The sequence below is a fragment of the Prinia subflava genome, chromosome Z (assembly GCF_021018805.1).
Source record: "Prinia subflava isolate CZ2003 ecotype Zambia chromosome Z, Cam_Psub_1.2, whole genome shotgun sequence".
Classification (NCBI taxonomy): Eukaryota; Metazoa; Chordata; class Aves; order Passeriformes; family Cisticolidae; genus Prinia; species Prinia subflava.
The window spans coordinates 75,622,038-75,645,415 of record NC_086283.1 but is presented as its reverse complement, the minus strand read 5'-3'; the positions used below and the strand labels follow the sequence as shown (position 1 = coordinate 75,645,415).

The following is a 23,378-nucleotide window of genomic DNA, read 5'->3' as shown; positions in this document are numbered from 1 at the left end:
TATTTTCAAGTTGGTGAAGTTGATGACAACGGACAAGTGGACCCTTGTGCATAAAGGGCTTTCACAATTCTGTTGAGCTTTGTTATCACAGTGTTGCCACTATCTCCTATAATTGTGCCTTGGTAGCCCCTGCCAGAGCTGATCAAGAAATTCTCTGAGCTTGGTCCACAGCATGCATTTAATTTCTACACAATTTTTGCATCCTAGAGTATTATGAGTTACATTACCATACCACAACATTCAGAAATGCTTTTCTAGTCAAGTACAAACAGCCGATTATTAGAAAAAGTCTATCACTACTGATTTACCATTCTAGGCATCTAGATTTTTTCTTGATTCAGAACAAAAATGTACCAAAACCATTACATACTTTGGATCATATTTGTATTACTGGTGTGAGGATTTCAGCAGTCACACTTTTAACAACATACTGCCATCATCATTATTTATCATTTCAAATATATGCCTCCTGTCCCTCCACAGAGAAAAGAACAATAGCTTCAATCCAAAAACTGCAAGGCTTCAGTCTCTACTTTTTGCACAATGTACAGTTACCACAAAATCCTATCATGTAGCTGCTATTAAAAGCAGTAGCTGTTTCCTTCATTAATGCTGGCCTCAGCACACAACCAACCTTGCATTGGTCCACATGCATGAACAGCATGATCTGGAAGTATGTTTGCTTCTTACACAAACATGCTACGATGCTGCAGCATTAAGGAAGCTACAAACAAGTAAGAAAAATATGCAGGTCTCTTACTAACTGTTTCATGGAATTTCTTTGACAAATTTCTCCTTACTTTCAAGTAAAATGAACTTGGCTAAATGCAATTAATCCAGAAAAAGGATGATTCTATAGTTGTAACTTCAGTGTATATTTTGTACCATTTATTTAATAAACTGAGGAATAGGAGAGTCAGTAAAATGAAATGCCATTACACTCCTAGCATAATTTCCATTTCCTAATTTAGAAGGCTAGCAGTTAAATACACAGATGAGAAAAGACTCAGAGAAAAGACTAAAGCAAGGAGGGTATTTGTAGCATAAAGCACTAGTTGGCATATATTTGAGAGTGGTGAATTTGATTTTAAGGCATTTCCAACTCACCCAGTTAAATGCCTGAGATATTAAACATCTGGGCATTTTGATCCCTTATTACTATTTTTTCCAAGTTATATTATGGTTTTGTCAGGATTCTAATATATGTGTCCTTTTAACTCACTTTACTTTGTGTGCTCGTGTTCAGATGAAAATATTTCAGCTGGAAAACGGTATTCATATGGTAAAGAAAATTCATATGGTAACAAAACCAGAAAGCTGCTGGGAGAGAGAAGGCCTTAGGTGTGTGGATAACCTATGTTCTTTGAAGATCACTGGGTAATTTGTATGCAGTGAGACCTGTTACCAGACAGCTCAGTCCAGACGAACTCCTCTAACAGGCAGTGCGAGGGGACTAGTTCATAAAACTCTTTTGATTATTTCTACCAATAACTATTTCTTTCCACCAGAGTCACTGCCCTTGCAATGGCATGGAGATTTTACATTTAGTTCTATTTCCTTTTATTTTCCAGTTACATAAAAAGACTAACAAGCCTTATTTACTACCTCTAAAGCTACAGCTTCAGTTTCGACTTTTTATCCTTCACACCACACACTCCTGCACTCTCCACAGTGTGTGAACAAAAGCATTTGGGCAATGATAGAAACAAGATTAACAAACAGGTCTTGGATAAAAATAACTCAGTGTGGATCCTCGATCATCAGCGTTTGTGGTAGCACCTGTCAGAAGCCAGATGCCAAACCCAAGATGCAGAACACTCACTATGTGAGCAACCAGGCCTCACCTTGTCCCCAAAACCAGCTCAGTGGCAATATTCACACCGGAGATTCACAAGGCTCTCTCACGGATTTCATCGCAGAACCATAAAATGGCCTGGGTTAGAAGAACTTGAAAGGTCTAGTTCCAAGCCCCTTGCCATGGGCAGGGACACCTTCCACTAAGCCAGGTTGCTCAGAGTCCCATTCAACCTGGCCTTGCACACTTCCAGGGATGGGCATCCACAGCTTCTCGGGGCGGCCTGTGCCAGAGCATCATCCCCCTCACAGCACAAAACTTCTTCCCCAGATCTACTCTAAACCCATTCCCTTTAAGTTTTAATCTACTCTCGTTGTCCTGCCACTCCCGGCTCTGGTCCTACGTCCGCCGCTCCGCTTCCTTCCCCCTCCCTTTCGCCCCTGCACCCCACACTCCTCCGCACCCTCTCAGCCCTGACGCCGGGCGCGCCTTTTCCGCCCGGACCCGTGACGTATAGTGTATGACGTCACTTCCGTTCGCTCGGGCTTCGCTGTGGCCCCGCCCCGGCCCCGCCCTCCCCGTGCCGCCACCGCCCCTCGGGGCCTCGGACACCGGAGCGAGGGGCGGGGGAGGAGGGAGACGAGGAGGAGAAGGAGACGGAGGAGCGGAAAGAAGAGGAAAAGGAAAAGCAAGAGGAAGAGAAGACGGAGAGGGAGGATCCGAAGAAAGAGGAGGAGCGGAAGAAGGAGGAGGAGGAAGAGGAGCGGAAGCGGAAGGGGGAGGAGATGGCGGCGGGGGCCTCGGCGACAGCGACAGCACCGATCCGGAGTGCGGGCGGGCAAAACACCCGCGGGAGGGCGGAGCCGCCGCTGCCGCCGCCGCAGCGCCCCGGCGCTCGCTCGGAGCAGTGACCGCCCGGCCGCGTCCCCCTCGCCGCCGCCTCCCGCAGGCCGCCCGGCCCTTGCCCAGCCGCATCCGCCTCCGCCCCCGGCGGCTGCGGCGCTCGCTCGTCCCCGCACCAGCGGCGGCGGCCCCAGCGCCGGGGAGGCGTCAGGCTCCCGTCCCCAGTGGTGCTGAGCCCAGGGGTCCCTTCGGCGTGCCGGTGATTATGCGTGGTATGCCGCGAACGCTGTATCTCTCCTTCCGCTGATGCCCCCGCTGTCCCCCCGCCTAGGCTAGAGCAGGCAGAGCGCCAGCTCCTCTGGAAATCTTCAGTCATGTATTTCCTCAGCGGCTGGCCCAAGAGGCTCCTGTGTCCTCTGGAGTCCCTGGAGCAACCGCTTCACATCCAGACGGATCCCCAGAGAGCTTTCTTCGCAGTTTTGTTCCCATCTCAGCTAAGCATCTGGTACTGCAGAGTGAGTATTCGTCGTTTTATAAGCTCTCGGACCCTGCTCTCCCAGCTGAAAAGAGTTGTCGTCTGCTAATCTTTTTTCTTCTTCCGGAAGGGATTGTAGAATTTGATGCTAACTTTACAGGATATTCCAGTGTTTGTGAAACTGAGCGGTTACTCACGATATTTAGAGATAGCGATATATAGTCTTAAGAAAATATGCAACATCAATCTGCTTGCATTTAACACTGGTTTTTCCTAAAAGATGAGACTTCCAAGCGATTTTTTCAGACTGTACATCCTGATTGTGCTTAACATAAGGAGTATTTGTAGCTGTAGCTGTGTGGGGTTTTTTTCATATATGCTTCGTGTTTTTTACCTTTGTGTTTTCTGTGTTTTATATAAGGAAACATATGAATATAGAAGATATGAAATAGTCTTCGTAAAACACAGAACAAGTGCTATCACTACCCGAATGTTGTAACACAGAAGTTCACAAACTTTTCTTTTTATGGAAAGTTTGAAAGTTGTGTGGCTTCAAATGAAGACTAATTATGACTTTTGCATAGAAGGTGCTGGTCTAGCTATATCTGGTTAGAAACTGTGTGAATAATTGACATTAAGCGTCGTGCTTTTAATTCACATTGTATTAGTAGCAAAAATGCCGTTTGTCAGTTTGATTTGATGCAGTCAGTGCATCTGACTTCACATCAGTGAAGTGACTTCACATCAGTGTGATACTGACTTTAAATTTTGGTGCTGGATCCTTTTAAGTACTGCCTAGATTAGACCCTAAATCTGTCTATAAATATCTCTAGATCCAGGTGGTTTATAGAGTTCATCTCAGATTACCAGAGAAAACCAACAATCCAGTTTTAAAAAGCTGATAGTAAAATATGTCTAATGACAGTCATAGCCTTAAAATCTCGTTCTAAGTTATGCAGAGATTTCACATTTTATTATGCAGATCATCACATTTTACTGTGCTCAGTAAGGCAGTTCAGTAGTTCCTGGCTGGGGTGCTGGTGCTGTTTCCTGAACCTAGACAGGTGTCCAGCTAGCACATAATCAGCTCAGTAACTTTGCTGTGTGAACATCATCATCTGGCCTCTGTTTTCTTAGGTTTGTGGCACACAGTGTATATAGTGTACACTTTTTAGCTTTTGCTAGTTGCTGAACCTGTAGTTGTAGTCTGTCAACACAGCAAAGCTGATCTTCTCCATGGAAAGACGCAGAAAACAACAGACTCAAGAAATGGTTCACAAGATGTGCCCTGTTGTCTAGAAAGTAGTTTACTTTATGGCCTGTTCTCAAGGACGAGGTTCTTTAGCTTGCACGCTTGGACTTGTTTGGAAATGTTAAACATTGTGTGACTGGCTACAAACAGAGCTCTAAAGGAATTCACTAAGTGCAGAAGAGTTGACTAAACTCAGAGGTCATTAACATTTTTAAAATAGACTTTGATTCAGTTTGAAGTGGGTGTTTTTGAGGAAAGAAGGTGCCAGCTTTGCCAGACCTGACTGCTCACTGATCTTAAACTGAAAAATGTGTTACAGTCTCATGGCCTCTGTGGACAACTGGCTGTTAACAAAAAACTGGAAGAATTAAGGTTTTGGTCAAGGTAATTTTTAAAGGGAATTTCTTGCATTATTTTTATGTCTATAGATGGGGTCCTGAATGTGGTTTGTTGTTTTTTTTTCCACCCAGGCTTTTCTTTTTTTCAGTTTCTTGTTTGTTTTTGAAGGTGAATCTTAAAATCATGTGTTTGAACTTTGATAAAATAAAGCTACTGCATTCTAGAAAATGTTTTCATTTGTCAGAAGTATAGTCTTTGAAACAAGGATAAATTCTAGTCAGGTTGCACTAACTTGATTTCTTGTCGCAGAAAAACTTTCAGGCTGGTATTCTTGTTAAGACTTGCTGCTATCTCAGGTATGTATCAAACGTTTCATTTAAGAATGAGGTGATGAGACTCCGAAAGTTCTGTTTTGAAATTTTCAAAAACAGGGCTCTTTGAAATGCTTCCAGATGTGTGAGTTTACAATTCAGTATGTGTATTTTTAAGGTGACATAGTAATATTTAAATTTCCTTACTGTGTGCTAAGAACTAGTGGGACTAAGGAAAGTTGCTCCCAAAATCTGGATTGTTTCCTATTTTGGAGTCAATATAGGTATTAAGACTCAAAACCAGGTAACTGGTGTTGAGAAGAACAAAATAGAATTCTGCTAGTGTTTTACATGTTAGGAGAGATTGGACTGTGGATAGAGAAGACCACTCAGAGGAATGATTTTGATCATACAGCAGTATTGGTGAAAGGTTGTTGGGCACAGCCCCCCGATATGTTGACATTTATTTATGAATTATATACATTTGCTACTGTACTAGTACACACATTTTCAAGCATACACAACATAGTCTAATTTTATTTCGACTGTTGAGAAGGGGCCTACATGGGTCACTTGTAGGCCTGACCAATTCTGGTCAACTAGAAGTTAAATCATATTATTAAGAACATTATTCAAATGCACTTATACTCTAGCAGACTGGGCATCAACCATGTCTCTTGGCTGCCTGTTCCAGAGTTTTAAATGGAACAAAAAAGAATGAGGTAACACCAAAATGAACATATTTTAAAATTTTTACTTTATTTTATTTTTTAGTGCTATGAAAAATCCTTTCTTGCTCCCCACTGGATTCTGTTAAATAAACCCCACTGTGGAGACCTCTGCTCCAAGCATTTTCCTTAAATCAGAAGTTTTAGGTCTATATACCATAGGTAATTCTTTGACACTTAAGAGCTGGTGTAACTGTTTTCATTCATAGCATGGAAAAGCTTGTGAAACATTTTCATTCAGGTACTTTTAATTACTTGGATGCTTGCAATGAAAAAGGTCAATGAATGATAGAACCTTTCTGAAATGCTATAATGAGATAATTGCTGTTTAATGGATTGACTTGGGAACTGAAGCTGATGTTTCACAGTGCAGCTTTGCAGTCCCTTGTGTCATGATCTTTACTGCTTGCACCTCTATTTTAATGGAGCTTATGGTGGACTAGTGATGTCTTTTTAGAGGGCTGTTAAGCTTAATGAACAAATGGAAGTCTATGCAGTTGATGAAAGGATCAAAGGAACATTGTAGTTGGCCCTTCAGAAGTGTTATTCCTTTGATAGTTGTGGCTTTAATTTTAAATTGGTTTAGTTATCGCTTGAATTCTAGAAATTCACACATAGGGCTCTAGGTATTAAGGGATGAGGTAATGCAACAAAGGAAGAAGGTGCCATAGACGAGTAGAGTTCCCTGCCTAACCCTTGACAAGTGAGTTGTGTGCAGCAAGTCTGCTGACATATAAATATGTTTCAGTGTTCCCTTCTTTAGTATTAACAGACTTGTGACAATGACTGGAATAAGTACTGGCCTTGAATATTTAATGAAAACTCCTGTAGGTTGTTGGGACTATCTGCTATGACTTGATCAGTACAATCCAGTTTTGTGAGCCCTTTGAAGCTAAGAGTAGCTTGTCCCATCTGCTCATTCAGAGGAGAATTCTTGATTACCTATATGCTTCTCAGATTATTTATATTTACTCTTGTTATTTAAACTTGTGGTTTTGTTTTGTTTTGTTTTTTCTAATGATCTGATACTGAGTCAGAACAGCTGAATGAACTAAAATAAGCTTTTGGGAAGGCATGCATGTCAGAATCCTAGACTGTCAAATAGTTGATATACGTTTTAAATGCTGAGTAAGTTGATATCCAGACATCTCTCACAGCTCTCTCATATGTGCTCTTCAGTCTCTAGCTGTTGCCCTATTGGAGTCAATGTGTGCTTTAAATCTAAGCATACAATAGGACAAAACAGGGCAGTGGGTTTCTTTTGGGGAAATTATTTCTGTAACCTGGAATTTTGCTACACTATAAAAGGAGTTACTTGTGACACAGTGCATAGAGTTCGTAAGATATATGAATGAATACATTGAGATTACCTGCAGTTGTTAGTTGTTTCTGTAGTCTTTTTTTTTTTTTTTTTTTTTTTTTACTTACAAGGACTGTTAAAAAGAAATGCTTTCACTGTGCTTTTAAGATTATATTTTCATCTCAGAACTGTAAGCAGAATAATTTACAGAATTCTTGTGCATGGCTTTTTCTTAATGGAATTGGATACAACATCTGGAGGCCTTTTATCTAGAATTTGATTGCAGAATGGGAACAGATGTCTTGATATAAGTGGTTGTGTTGGCTGTGTATTGTGACCAATATTATACAGATAACATCAGTGTAAGTTAAGGTATCCCACTGCTTCTGCTGTGGTTTCTTCCTTAGTAGTTTGACCCCTGAAATACTGATCTCTTATTTATGCCCTTTAGACTCTTGTCTGAGAAGGCCATTTCTTCTTATTTGTCAGTAACAGTAACAGTTGTGCTGTTGCTTCTGTTAAAAAGATACATTTGTGATTACATAATGAAACAAGTGTTACATTGATGAATTTATCTAAGTAAATCCAAAATTGTCATGTGGTTATTCAAGGACTTACAGGCTATCAGTTTCTCCTGTATAAAACAGATGTCTCTCCACAAAATAGATGATCCTGAAAGCTGTATCATAATTACGTTCATGAAGGGAAAACACATTCTCAGGTATGACTTTTCAGTGTCCAGTTAGTTGTACTTAACAGAAAACCAAAGATGTATAGAATATGCCTTTGCTTTTTAGCAGTGTTTTTGAACAGTCGGTTAACTGAAGACTTTCACTTGGGAGAGGTAGTGGTTGACAATTCTGCACTTCGGTTTTCTGAATTGTTTCACAGTAGCTGTGAAGCACACGACTGGAAGCTGTGTCAGCTCTGTTGGGTGGATACGCTGTTGATTCTAAGCTTTCCAAACACTTTCAAAATTTAATTAAAGGAGTTGTGGATTTATAATTAACCTTGCTTTTAGAAATTCATTTGTTGCCACCTGATATCTCTGTTACTGACAGAATGGCCTTTTGTGGTCGGTTTACCTGAATTTTTCTGTTCCTTGCTTGCTTTTCTCTGTATAACCTTTCTGTTTTATTAGATTGTAATTTTACAGAGCTTCAGCCTTTAAAGTGAAGCACAGACCTTATAGTGACAAAATGAAGTGCACAGTGTCACCAGACCTGTGTTCTGTTTTGTTCAGTTTTCTCCCAGCCTTATCTTTGTCACTTAGATCATAAGCTCATCTGAAGAGCATTTTTGGTTTTTGTCTTATGCCTACAGCCTAATGAAGCCTTGAAGGATTTGGCGTATGAAATTAAACATAAATTTGTTTTTGTCAAAGAAATTGCTTCTTTATCTTCCATGAGATGGATTTTTGATGTGTAGAATAATATATGATCAGGGGATGAGAATATTCGGTTTTAACAATTATCCACAGCCATGCAGGTTCTTGAATTAATGTTACATCAAGAAACCCAAACCCGTACATAAGACCATGTTGCATATGTGCTGTCAGGTCATGTGTTTACTTTTCAGTCTTAGTCCAGTAGTTTTCTATTGCATTTACTGACCTACTTGTAAAATCAACAATATGCACAGTTTGTCATTAACCTGCAGTCAAACTAGAGAACCTGTTTCAAGGAAACTATTTTTTAAATTATTTTATATTCTGTCAAGTGTTTCCACCTCTTTTCAGTTTGGTAATATATAACTTTCTGTGACACTCTGTAAACATCTCAATTCGGGCACTTTCTCATGGGAGGGCTGTTGTTCAAGTCTGTTCAAGGCTACTTGTCCTCTTTAAAGAGGGCCTTTGCAGAAAGACATTGACATCTTAGTTAAGTGTTTAAATGTCAGCTTGATTTGCATTTGCATCTAATATAGTAGAATGCTTGTGTTAAGGTAATTGGTAATTTCCCATATATGAGGCTGCTGAGAGAATGTGCTGCAGGGTTTGTATACCTTAATAGATTTTTTAATAAAAAACACGTTATGTATGGGTAAGTGTTCTGACATGGCTTATGCTTCTAATACTTGGTAAGTGGGAAAATTACACTGTTAGGTCAGGTAGAATTAAGTAGAACACTAACAATTTGGGATTATTTCATCATGAGTTTGGCTGTGGTGTTTTGTGTTGTAGTTTTTTTTAATTGTTTGCATAGATATTTTGTCCAGATGTTGATACAGAGCTTGTCATTCACAGTGGAAAGTCCAGAGGGATTCTTATTGTTCAACTGACAATGAAATAGCTGTGAGTTTTTAGGTAGTTTGAATTTAGGTGGCTTTGTTAATGGAGCTGTCTTGCTACCTTACTGTTTTACAAGTAGTGCAATTCATTTCTGGTAAGGCAAACCAGATTTGCTTTCATGTTATAATCACACATCAGTAAAAAAGAGGCATGTTTAATGCTAGAATAACATTAAGAAACATAAAAACTTCTGAGTAAGAACTGTGGAACATGTTCTTGTCAAGAGATAGCCAAGGTAGCTGATGGACTGATGGAAGGAGATAAAGTTTAGCTGTGAGAACAAAAAGTTATGTTTCTTTTCAGTATTGTTAACTAGTGCACTGGAGAGTTTGTTTACGCTTTAGTAGTAGTAACGCTATATTCTTTTTAAGGTTACGTTTCTTATTTTTATTTTCACCAATTTTCTTATCCTGTAAGTATCCCCTGCCAAGATGCCTTTGTAACTGAGTGGCAGCTTCTGTTTTGCCTGACATTATATTCCTTCTGAAAAATAAAATGTACCATATCAAAATGCTAGATTTTCTTTGCAGCCGATTTAAAAATGCTAGATATGTTTCTTATCTATTTTGAGAAGCGTTTTTTAATGTTAAATTTCAATTTTAATTCAGACTTGCTTACTCATTTCTTTCTTCCTTAACAACAGGAGGGGTTTGCTTCTTCCTCTACACATTTTTACTTCTTTTTAAATGACTCTTTATTTGTTAGGTCCTTTGTTATGTTTCTGGAATCCAGTTTTTCCTAAAGCTGTGACTCTACCATTAATATTTCAGCAAGTCAATTTTAAGCATTTTAAAGAAGAAGGATGAATATATTGGCTTATTTGAGACAGTGGGCATAATTCATTAATTGAGCTTAACTACATTTCTTTATAATTTTAGTAGCTGCATGCAGAAGTGTGAGGAATAAAAACCATGGAATTTTAATGAAGCTTATATGGAGATCTGGGGTTTTTTTAACAGAAAAAAATGTAAAGATTTTGGAAAAATTCTAATTAATAGAATCTAAACCCCTACTGTTTCTATATGGAGTATGAATTAAATATATAAGACTAACAAGAGGAGAGTATCTAACTAACTAGCCTCCTCCCCTTTTCTTGGTGTTTTTTTTGTGTTGGTGTTGGTGTTTGGTTTTGGTTTTATGTTTGCTTTGATTTTGTTTTTATTTGTTAAAATGTATGTTCAGTGGCTTGCTGTGCTTGGGTCAAGTACTTAGATTGATATATATTCTTGTTAACAGAAATATTCCTGTGCTATTATACATTTTCAGTCACTTTAGATATAATAAATTAATTCAGATGTAAAATTACCATTTTTCATGTATAAGCAGAGCAGGATCTTGAGCTCTCTTATCTTTTTTAATCAAGACCATTTACACATCTTTGGAAAGCTTTTAAACAGAGGTAAATTTGTATGTTAGGGTTTTCCTCACATCTGAATTAATGCTTTTGAGGTGTGGAGTATGTAGAAATGAATAGTAACAGTGTAGTAATTTCCTTATTTAACCTCTAGCTAGGTACCCTTTGTGACCTATTCAATTTGAAGTGTGTCTGCTTTCTATTAAGAATCTACTTAAACTACCAAAAGATAACATTAGGAATGCAAACAATCCTTTTTAACTCCTTAAGTCCTAATCTGTGAGGTGCAAAGCCTAGAAATCAATTTGTATAGATTTTGTACCTGATATACATGTAGAATGTTCTTCCAGCTCCAAAGTGTAAGCAGCTTTCTTGTGAAACATCACAAGAATTCTAAGCTATAAATACTGTAATTGTATTCTGTAAGAGTAGCAATATAGAAAGAAAATTGCCTTTTATTGAGTTTCTAATTTTGCCAGCTGCTAAAATGCTTCAGGCAGGGAAGTGCTTTAAGAATGATCTCCAAGTTTGCACTAATGATACAGATTACCAAGGCACTACTTCTTCTCAGTATATCAAAGGCAGTTAGGGTGGTTCTAAGCCAAGCAGTGAAAGGCTGTGTAGTTCATTGAGAACAATCAGCAACAATCTGCTAGTAAGAATAATTAGTTATCTATTTAACATTAGATAATTTGATGCAAAAGAAGCCACACAAATTGAAAAAGCTGTTGCAAATAGTTCTTAGGGTAAAGATTGGTATGCTTGTTATACTTCATAATTGTTTAACTTTATTTTTGATAATTCAGTTCTGTGTGAGTATGAAATTTAATGAATAATGCTATTAGCAGCACACCAAGTCATACTGTGAATTTACCAAGGCTAAGGCTGCCCATGTGATACTAATTCAGCTTGTTATGTACGTGCATGACAACATTTCATTGCTGTGTTTTATATTATTTAAAATTATTATTCGTACTTTAAAATTAGATTTTTTGTAACTCTACTTCTTCTGAAAGGAAATGGAAGGAAGTAATTCCAAATAGGATGATAGTAGATACTTACCAAATTCTGGAGTAATGGACACTCAAAAGATTAGTGGGTAGAGTTAATGTTTTTATATTGGTTATAGTGCATCTGCTGGTCCATCAAGTAAGTCAAGAACAGTAGTAAACCTCCATCACCTGTAATGGTAGTGATGACTGGGAAGCTTTGCCAAGTGGTATCATGGTTAATTTCAGTAAAATGAGTGATTACTCTGTACCCTCTTGGTTCCCTTTCAGTGAGATTTTTCTGGTACAATGTTCAATGCTCCAAACCTGAATGAAATCTGAAATTGATAAAGTTGGGACAGCATATGGTATGAAGATGAGGGGTAACTTCTTTGACAAAACAAAAAGTGGTCCTGCTTAATTTAACTTCCACTTCCCAGTAGAAGTGTTGGAGAATAATGTAAGGGGAAATACCCATCTAAGCTGAAAACCATTATTGATTCAAGAGCAAGAAAATAGAAACAGTTGTGCAATGTATTTGAGGAGAATGAACGTTTTTAAGCACTAGAGCAAAGGAAAGGTAACTTTGCATTAGGTTTTTGTATTGTAGCTCTTGACTGTATTCGTGAAAGGGAATGAAGGCCTTGGTGCCTATGGTAGTTTTGTCTGGTCTTCATCACCCAAAAGTTTTCCTCCCTTCCCAGAAGGAAAGGTGCTAACGGGTGCACCTCATTACTTCGAAGTCCTTTCAGCTAACTGTAGAGGCAAATTTTCAGCAGGTTCTGACAACCTGTTCTAGAAAACAAATTTCCTGATTAACACTCTCTTTAATACAATGGCCCACCCACTTAGTAGAAACGAAGCAAATGGATGGTGTCAAATATTCTAAATAATATTTCATCCTAATTCATTTACCAGTCCTAGTCATTATAGGAGCCTGCTTGACGGGGGTCTGTTCATCTTAAGCATGAGTCACCCTTTATCGAAATTGAAACTACTTCTGTATTCTGTAATGACTCCTTATTGTGCAGTTAAGTATTTTATTTGAATGTGCTGGGTTTGAAAAAGTGAGATTAGCAATGACAGTGTGGCAGCAGTTCTCCACGGACTTTCTTTAAAAGCATAATTTTCTAATGGATTGTCAAATACATATTAATTTTTTAACCTACTTCAAGGAAAACATGTTGTAGCTGTTAAGGAGACATAGTTCTTTACAGGTATAGCACAATGTAAGAAACATCCCATTCCTTCTAGATATGAGATGTAATTATTTATGTTTTTTTCCTCCAGCCAAGTGTATTAATCGTAAGCTACAAGGAACTTTCAAAAGCGGCTTCTCAGTTTGGCCCTTATAAACAAGCAGAATGGCGGCCTGACAGCACAATGATCGCTGTTTCGGTGAGTAGAATTTCTCCTTACTACTGTGGTTAAACTATTGCAAGCACGATTTTGTGTTAACAATTTCTGTGCTTATACCAACTTGCAGATTGTAAATACATTTAATTGATATTTATCTTGTGAAAATATATAATGGTACCAAGGACTTTTTAGACAGTAGATGCTTTCTTTTGTAGTTTTCATTAATTTTTCCTTGTGAAAATGAACTACAGTTCTTTGTCTTAAAACAATGGTTAGATGTATTGGCAGGGGTTGATACAACATCTCATTACTTTAGTAATGTGGTAACAACTAATACGGTAATGTAAGGTTATGTGGATGAAAGAAATAGTTGTGGACTTAAGTGATGTAATCATATTTAACTTGATAAATAGGGTTTAAAGGTGGGTCTTAAGAGATGAAACTGTGGTCTTATTTTTGGCTTTTGGGGGTTAAAAATATTGCAAGTCACTGAGAACACAGAAACAAGGGCAGAGATAAGTGATACATGAACTCTTATGTTTAGAATCTTAGAGATGAGATCTTGTCTCACATGGAAATAAAGTCTTGTTTCATGGCTGGTGCTGTGTTCACAGCACTTTGGACTGTTTCAGCAGCAGTATTTAAAGTTTGAGGTGCAAGGTGAGCACAAGAAAGATGGAGTATAAGAGTTGCAATATAGGATAATCCTCTTGGTGTCTTTTAATCAGGTCTTAAAATTAGGACTAGGTCTTAAATTAGATATTGTTATCTTAGTGAAAAACACGAGATGATTTATGGAGTAGTTCATCTCTCTAACCATATCATGATAATCATAAATCAGGTCAGCTTCCTAAGGTCCAGTTTTCTGTTGCATAATGCAAATAAGTAGTCTAAAATATTTAAATTGCCTAAAAGTGTCTCATGAGATCAATGAGGTCAAGTATTTCTGTTAGTGCCAGATTATATTCTCAAAGACTACTAATAATTATCAATAAAGTCAGAAAGATTTCTGTAATTTTTTGCTATGAATGAAAAAGAATGCTTCAATTTTATATTGCAGCATATATATCCAAACACCGTTTAATTAAACCTTTATGTAGTAATTCAGAGGAAATTTGAATTTTTATATTTAATTACTTTGCATATTGTGGGGTTTTTTTCTGAAATGTTGTGATCCATTTGCTCAACAGACCTTGTGGTTTAGCTGACAGTCACATGACCTTTTGTTTCTGCCACTTTGGTCACTGCACCTTAAAGTTTTTCTGCAACTAAATGTACAGTGTTCTTTTTGGCAAATAGTGTCAGAATCTAAATGCCCTTAAAGTCTCAGTTTGTAAACTAAAGTTCTGTGAATTAAAATTCAAAATGGTCATCGCTTATAGAATAATGAATGTAATAAGATTTCTAATATTCTTCGTGTTTCTTGGGATGGTATTTCATCCCTGGGCCAAGCATCTTTACTATGGTGATTTTAACATAAGTTGTTTTGCAGTATACTTAAAAAAATAGATATAGTTTAATTTGGAACAGTTAGTAAGTCCTACTGAAAGACCACATTTACAATATTGCTGGTTTTGTTATAGTGAGACAGAGCAGAAAGTCATTTTTTGGAGCTTAATGAAGAAGGTGTTCCTGCAGATGTGTGGTACTCTCATCCCCAAGGAGAGTTCTGTCCAAGTGAATAGTTTTCTCATTTTTCTTAACTAACACATTGAAATGAAGAAGCAGTAGCAAAGCAAGTTTTTAATGAAAAAACCCAGAAATTTCGACCTGAATTAGCCTCACTTAATTACTGAAGTCCTGTGCAACAGCTAAAAATTTTGGTTTGAAAGCTGAGTTAGGTGATGTTTCTCACCTATTACTACCTGTGATCATGAGTATTTGATTATAGTAATTTTCTGTAATAAAACTTTGTTTTTAAGAAGCCGAACATAAGGCTTAGTATGTACTTATTAGCCAAGTGGTACATTCCTTTTTTTTTTTTTAATGACATAATGATGGGGAGTGTAGTGTGGATTTTATGTGTACCAGACCAGTGATATACCATGTTTTTTGTTTCTGATAGCCCAAATATTCAGTGTCTCTATGAAAACAAATTACTTTGCAGCATATGCTTTGAGGTAAATATTATTTGTACTGCAGGCAGACTTTGGGCCAACATATCAGGCTTTATGAAATACCTCAAGCAGCTTTAAAGGTATGCAGTTAAACAAGCTTAAGCAGTTTCCACAGTGTTGTCACCATCCCCTAGAAGTTCTGACTTCTTTTTCTACTAGTATCTTTTGTTGCTAAACCATTGGCACATTTTCTAGGCAGATCTTACTTTTCCCCTTATATTTTGTAGTTTCTTCTTTCATATTGCTGCCTTTGTAATGTTTCCAGTGTTACTAGGAAATACTTTTCTTGTCTAGATTAGTATATACATCCAAGGTAGCTACCTCAGTAGTAAATCAGACTTAGGAATTGGGTGAAGGTGCTTCAGTATGAAGTACGAGGCAGCATTTTGGTCCTTGCCATGTTATAGGCAGTCCTCCAAAACAGACTGCACTTCAGCATGCGTTTCCATAGCTAAGGCAGAGAGAGCTTTGTTAAACATAGTAGCATACAAGAAACCATGTTGTGAAATCCTTGGCAATATTCTCAGTGTTTGTACTTCTGACTGTCAAAGATGAGAATGATCAGGGAATGGATGACAGTGATGGTTACTTATTTCGTAAGTTTCACTCAGACATTTTTAAAGCAATGAAACCTCTGTAAATGAGTAGGATCAATTTTCCAGAAGTCTGTGCTTGAATGCTTCTGTGTTTTGTTCCCCTCTTTATGGAATTTGAGATTCTATTTAGAAATTAACCTGTAACAATAGCAACTTTGTGCTTTGAATAGTGTTCAGTAAGGCCCTTTGTACCTTAATATCAGTATAAAGATGCTTCACAGTATTGTTTTACTCTTCTTTCCAGGATAAGATAACTTACGGGTTAAATATTTAATGATGTAATGGAAAGAACCTGTAAAGATGATAGAAATGAACACGTTTCTTTACCACATAATACCTGAACAGGATATTACAGCACACAGAAAACCTTCCATTTATTGCCACCCTGTCTCAAGCTCACCATTATTGTTCAGTTTATTCTTGCTTGTAAAAGATACTCACTTGGAATCAGAATAACAGTGTTTCTTGGAATTCGAAGCCAAAACACAAATTTTCTAAAGCAAAATGTTTGACTGAGGAAAGCCATAGCATCTATGAAATTATACACTAAGCTAACAAGAGTGTTGCTTTATTCAAAGAAATGGAAACCAATCTTGTCAAGAAATGTGAAACCATTCATTTCAGTGCTTTTTGTCTCCAGTGCTTTGGATACATGCTCAGCCCATATTAAAATGACTGGATGGAAACTCTATTTAACCAAAATCCATTTACCAATTTGCCTGGAAAATGAATTCATGCTGTAAATAAGTTACACTTCTTTGAACACTTACCATTATTGGTCATCTGCTTTTCTCGTGCTTATGCAAGCGGCTTCTAGGTATGACTGGAACATCATGTAACTAAATGATTTGTATTTGTTCCCTGTGTGTCATATGAAGTCATTCTTCTAGAATGGTAGAATATGTCTGGGGATTGAATTATTACAGGTGTTGTGGTAGCTAAAGATAAGTGATATGAGGATTTTTGGAAACTACCTGGATGACCAACACTGAGAGGCAATGCGTAAAGTCTTTGCACTCAGTAGTAAGTGTTCAAACACCTGAGGAGTTACTCAGGTACATCCCACCTTTTACTTTGTTTTCTGCATTAATTCATGTAGTTGGTATGAATTATGTGCCCAGGTTCTAAATTTCTGAAATACTTGTCAGATTTTATAGATTTGTATGAATTACGATAAAATTTCTGATGGATTTGTGCATAAAACAGCATTGTTTTTCCATTTTTTGACCTCCTTCCTAATCTATTCATTTGACTTTAAGCGTGGATACGGATTTTACCTGGAATTAATATTAATATACAGTATTTTAAATGTCTAAATGAATGTATATTTGACTTCAATATATGGGACATACAGAAATCACGAGACTAACAGATTATGCTCATGCTGAGACTAGATATGTATCTTACCAGTATTTCTCTTTCAGACTGCAAATGGATACATCCTATTTTTTGAAATCCCATCAGCAAGAGACAAGTATCTTTATGAGCCAGTATATCCCAAGTAAGTGTTTTAAACTTTGCATCCTCACAGTATGATAAAATATGACTGGACAACTGCTAAGCAGTTTTTATGACAGAAGATATTTCCTTATGGAGTATGTTTTAACACTGAGTGTGATGAGTATATGAACCATCACTGCTATGAGTTAAGAGTCAGCAGGAGAGATGTTGTGTTTAATTAGATTGCTATGATTCCTTAGGTCCATCTTACAAGCTCTCAAAATCCTTAATAACAGGGTTAGAATTGTCTAATTTTATAATTTGAGATAGTCTGTTGCATTCACGATCTACAACATGATTTAATAATTCCTGTTGAATAACTCAGTTGAAAAAATCGTTTGTCTTAGAAACTATTAAGTAGCAATTCAAAAATAGATCCTGTCTCAAATCTTTTTCAATAACTTAGAGATTTTTTGAAACAAATGGAAAATAAAATCCCACTATTTTTGAAAGCAAATGGATGCTTTTTAGTAAGAATGTACAGGTGTACCTTCTTGGTGCAGTGTGTTAGGTTGTCAGTTTAATCTTATTTTCCTTATTGTGAGTGACAGAATACATTTTATGCATTTAAAATGTGACTTTATTTTGGGTGTGTTTGTGGTTGGCTTCGTGGATTATGGATTTTGCAAAATTGCGAAATGCCTATGACACATTAAAACTTTGAGGAGTGTATGTGTCTGTGTGTTTAGATAAGCAGAATCTGAAGTTACAGGTTGGATTGAATTTGTCCATGCAAATAAGACACTCTCAATTTATAATTGGCTAGAAACTTCTTCCTTTTTTAATATATCTCTCTATATATCTTCATCATTGTGGTAATACTAATAAGTTGATTTTTTTCCCACATTCATAAAAAGAGTTAAAGTTGAATCATGGGTGTTTCCACAAGGTCATCTCTGAGGAGTATTGGATAACCTAGGATGTCATGTGAGATGAAGACATTTTGATCTTTTTTTCTTTTCAGTGTAACTATTAAGCCATAAACATTAAAAGAAAATAAAAGGGATTTTCAAAAGTATTTAAATTCAAAATCTGTCTTCTTTCACAAATATGTATAGGAAGAAATGACTTAGCAGGTAGTAAATGACTTCAAAGTGAATTTTGCTTTTTTTGACTAGAAATTTTTTTGTGTATTATGGCTATAATGCATCTTTTGACCTCTGAGCTCTCAAAGCTCTGGAATTAACTTGAATTTATTGTTGCAATTTACTTTTCTGTTTTCCAAAAACTTAGGACTAATATAGACAGGTTTTATTATTTTACATGCCTCTTTGGGGAACTGAATAGCAGTTTTCAAACTGACTCTTCACATCTGGCTTACTGTAATCAAGGGAAAAGGCAGACAACCCGTTGCTGCAATTTATCTAAATAAATAAAATGGTAGTATATCCTTAGCTATACATTACATAATGCAGAAGACTAAGCAGTAGTTTGAGTTTTTCTTTTCTTTCTGTAAAGTCGGGGGGTTGTTTTAATTGGCAAAAACTTATGGGAATATGTATAAAACACATGGTAAAAGTTGAAAAAAGAAGCTTTAGAAAGTTTACTTGCAATATGACTTGTAGGAAGGCTTGAAAATACCTATTAAGCCATCAGTGACTAACCAGTGTAACTTTTACGTAAAACTTTAGTAATTGATATGATTTGTTGGTCTGAAAATGCATGTTTTAGTTATTAGTTGTATTTTGAACAATCAAGGGTTTAAAATACATTTGTATAGTCCAAAAAGGACCATAATGCAAATTCTGTAGATTCTGAGTAGGACAAGGTGTTTGTCCCTAATGTGTTTATAATAGGTTGGTCACAGTTTTCCAAGACTAATGCATGTGCTTACCTTTATGAAGATGAATGATCTCTCTGAATTTACTGGGATTACTAGTTTGTCTATACTTAACCCTCAGTATTGGAAACCTAAATAACATTACTACTGTTCTGATTCTATTAGATCAAAAGAAAGACACAGGCATTTGTGGATGAGTTGTGCCTCCTGTGATTAATGTAAAATGATTCTTTAAGTTAATAAAATAGGATGAACTATTTTTGCAGGTGCAGATACAGCGCACTGCCTCTAGACAGTGTCACTAATTTACATTGTAGAGCAAATACTTGCCAGGGGGTTAATCAAACAAAAAACCTCCAATCTAAAATGAATAAACAGACAAATGAGACCAAAAGCTAGAATTGAAACTTTTTCTTTTGGCATATGTTCATTTTCCAAAGGCATTACTTCATTGAAACGCTTTGATTTCACTTCTGCTGTGCTGAACAACACCATATTTTTCTTTAGTTTTCTTCACTCTGAAGCCATTATAGATCAGTTAAAGGCCTTATATGTGACTTGCCTCACACTTGAAAGGGGACATGTTACTGTTTTCTCCCCCTCTAACAGTGTGTTCTTGGCTCGTCCTCTGTGTTGGCAGCAATGATCATGCAGCTGTGCCTTAAGTAAAGTCTAGTTCCTGACCTGATGGGGAAACTGCCTATCTCCCTTTTTTATGCCTGTCCCCTGCCCTGGATTCTAGTACCTTAGTTTGCAAGTTGGCATTTAATAAAAGGTTGGCATTAGAAAATGGTGACCTTGAAGTAGCACTGAGTAGCTGCACTGAGAAGTTGAAACACATGAAGTGACTGTTCAGTGATACTTGCATAAATCTTGTAGTTCATGGTAAAGCATTTGCTGGGAACATTTTGACTGTCATGGAGATATTAATTAGGACTCTTCCAGCTCTGTCTTGTGTGGTTATTTGCCTATGCTAGGCAAAGTGAGAGAGAGGGTGATGACTTTTGCAAAAAGTATGAGCGTCCTTGCATTAGCAAAGTGACAGCTGCTGTAAACAAGTCAGTAAAAACTGAGGTGGGTGTTCAGTAGTGTTCTACTTTTTAAAATTATGACCAATTCTTAAAGTTTATTAACTGCCCATATCTACTAACCTTTTGTAAGCAGAATGAAGCCTGGTTTTAGTAGTGTTTCTTTAAATAATAGTGGCCAGTTCTGGCAGAAATACAAAATTTCAATGTCATGACTACAATGAGAAAGGGAAACCCTCTTAATACAACTTCTTATTGAACAGACTTCTTAACCTGTGCATGTCAATATAACAAGGTGGTCATGCACTGGAAATACACCCCTCATGAGGATGAGTAACATCCTCGGCTGCGCCAAATACTGGTCTGGTGCAAGATTTCCTAGTTTAGTCAATATCCTGAAGTTGGAATTACAGCTAGGTTTGTTAACATGCAGGTGAAAATATTGAGAATGGTTGTGTTTAGAGTCTCTTGTCAGCTTAGCTCTTGTTTAAACAAAATGTGCATGTTTTACCATAAATGAAAGAAAAAGTGAGTGGTCAGAAAAGCAGGTAATTAGGTACAGGATAGATCATTTCTAGACTTTCACAGTTTTTTGCAGTCTCCAAGATTGGCCTGGTAACTGAAGTAATGTAACTTTATGTGATATTGGTACTTTTTCAATAACTGCTTTAAAATTTGCTTGATAATGGTTTAGCATTGATTTGAAGGAAAGGATCAAATGAGTTGTGGGAAGTCAAAATCACTCATCATTTGTCTGGGAGAGGGATGTTTGTGGAGAAAAAATGTCCTTCCAATTTCTAGTTACTTTTATACAGAGTTGTTACCTTATGTAGCTGTTGAGGGAGATGGTCTGGAAGAGCTTGTCTATATTTGTGTGTTAACAGAACTATTTTAGCATACAGCTATTGTGAAAACTGTAATTGCACTTATGAAAGTTTTTTATTGATACAATTTAAACAAAATGCTTCAAGGTGGAAAGCAAAACAAAACTGTATTAGAAGTGACAGAAACACTTGTGCTGTTTATAACTCCGTATGCATTGTAGTATATCTAATCACAGCATGTTTTATTTTCAGGGCCAAGTCTCTCTTTTTCAATCTAGTCAGCACATGTTTAGTAAAAGAGCGAAAGTGTGAATTGGAGCTAAGATGCCATCCTGTTTGAATGCCAGAGTCTTTGCTTTTCCTTATCTTTCAGTATTATGAAATACAGAGTTTTTGGAAAGTAAGGTTGAGTGAACTTCCCCTGCACCCTGCTATTGCCTGTTTTAAACCAGACAGAATCAGAGCCTAGGAAAATTGATTTCCTGTTTAAAAATGCACATTTGGCATAATTTCCTCCTTTTCATATCAACCAATTGGAATGGTCGTTATATTCGGAAATTCGGTGTTGTAATAGAAGTACTGAAATCCAAAATGAGCATTTGTGGCTGGAGCTCACAAAACTATTGAAGTTTGTTATATTAGTAACGGAAGACACAGCTCTTATGAAATTTAGAATATGTTAAATACTTTAAGAAGGTTTAGTGGGTAATGCTTCTTAAACACTATTTTATACCTTTAGAGATTTAATCTATATAAAATCTACTCATGTAGATAAGGTAAGAGGGATCTGTTCAGTATTATACATATTACATGTAAAAACGTGTTACTAGATTTATATGATGAAAAAGTGCTCATGCAGTATATGAATATTTATATATAAAAAGGAAACTTTTTATTGCTGGAATCCATTGGTAGTTTTTTGTCAAATGGTGATATTTTAGGAATGTAGTTTTTCTGTCAAAGAAAATGTTTCTGGCATTGTTGATATTTGGCTAGGAACTACCAGTCTGTTCTTGGAGTGAAATGTCATGCATGCTTAATGAAAACTTACAGTATCCTGCTTAATTTGTGAGACTAAAAACAGGAGGAAAAAAGCAGTAATTGTATAGTGTTTAGTTTTTTAAAATTGAGCCAGAATAGTCTACAATTTCATTCCAGCTCTTGGATGCTTTGCTGCAGTTCAGAGCAGATTTGAAGAGAATTGGTATTGGCCATTAGCCCACGTTCTGGGATATTTTCCTACAGTGAGCACAAGTACAAAGTCCTGCTTAAATCAGTTCAGTCTGGTTTACCACCCAATAACTAAAGTGACTACAAGACAAAACATGAAAAATAATGTATGTAAGGTAAGATTGTAGCATGTTAAAATAAAGTTTATCTCTGCCTCTGATTGCTTAAGGAAAGTCACAGTGCATAAAAGAAAATGTGCAGCTTTGTAAGCTGTGACAAGTTGCAGTGGTAACTTTTTGAGGAATTTCTAAATTAATTTGTACAACTATTCTTATGTTTGACAGTAAGAGGTGAGTAACACCATCATTGTAGAGGCTTCTCTGTACCGAAGTGATCACTGTTTCTGTGTAGAGGTTTGCCAAGGAGAGTAGCTGAAGTTTTTTTGCTTGGGAAGCATGTGTGACATAGTGCTGAAGATACTTTTACCTCTCAAAAAAGACAAAATCAAAAACCTCTCATGGCTAATTAACTAAATGGTAATTAGACAGTCTTTTGTGTCAGATTTTTTCATATCCTCAGATGGAGCCTGCATTTGGGGAGTGATATGAATGTTGTGTAAATTTAGAATGAGACCTCAATAGTGTAGATTCTTAAGTCTCTGAAAGTGCCTTAAAAATTAAAGTTATTATCTAATCAGTATCAATATGTGAAGGAGCTAGTTCACATGTTGGTTTACAATATTGTATTATTGCTTATAAACCGGGTTACTCTATACATGTCTTACTCTTTCTGGCATTTTTTAAAGCTATCTCTGTTTCTATAGCCTGATGGCTTATAGGTGCCATAAATTACCTCATGAATGAACTTTTTTTTTTCCTGATTCAACAGACTGAAGATTAGTATGTACAAAGGTTTTGAACTTCAAACTCTCTAAGGGTAATCAATGAGATGTATGGTTAATTAACTTACTAGGTAATTTTTGGCCAGAATTAAGGTTCTGCTGAACTTTACCATTGTGGTTTTCCTTGTAAGATTTTGGCATTGTTTGGAAAATGTAATTTTAAAATTAAATTAGCTGAAGAACTTCTATTAACCATTATAGCACTTGCAAATTCTTGATGTGGTTAAGAGCTTTTAACCTCTTAATTCAAGGGAAATTTAGGTTGGATGTTAGGAAAACTTTTTTTACTGAAAGAGTGATTAAGTATTGGAGTGGTTTGCCCGGGGAGGTGGTGGAGTCACCATCCCTGGATGTGTTTAAAAACAGACTGGATGTGGCACTCAGTGCCATGGTTTAATTGAGGTGCTAGGGCTGGGTTGGACTTGAT

At 36.8% G+C, this 23,378-nt stretch overlaps 2 protein-coding genes across 5 annotated transcripts in view; one reads left to right on the top strand and one right to left on the bottom strand.

Moving 5' to 3' along the window:
- The window catches only part of PLGRKT (plasminogen receptor with a C-terminal lysine), a 92,402-nt gene extending 89,632 nt beyond the window's left edge, over positions 1-2,770 (bottom strand). The window contains exon 1 of the transcript XR_010083609.1: positions 1,845-2,770. The gene's annotated coding sequence lies outside the window, so the exon portion shown is untranslated. The remainder of the gene's footprint in view (positions 1-1,844) is intronic.
- A 238-nt stretch (positions 2,771-3,008) lies between these two features.
- The window catches only part of RIC1 (RIC1 homolog, RAB6A GEF complex partner 1), a 47,800-nt gene continuing 27,430 nt past the window's right edge, over positions 3,009-23,378 (top strand). For all 4 annotated transcript variants that reach the window (XM_063423666.1, XM_063423667.1, XM_063423665.1 and 1 more), the window contains exons 1-3: positions 3,009-3,153; positions 12,967-13,074; positions 17,173-17,249. In XM_063423666.1, coding sequence (XP_063279736.1) covers positions 3,013-3,153; positions 12,967-13,074; positions 17,173-17,249 — 326 coding nt within the window. In that variant the 5' untranslated portion in view covers positions 3,009-3,012. The remainder of the gene's footprint in view (positions 3,154-12,966; positions 13,075-17,172; positions 17,250-23,378) is intronic.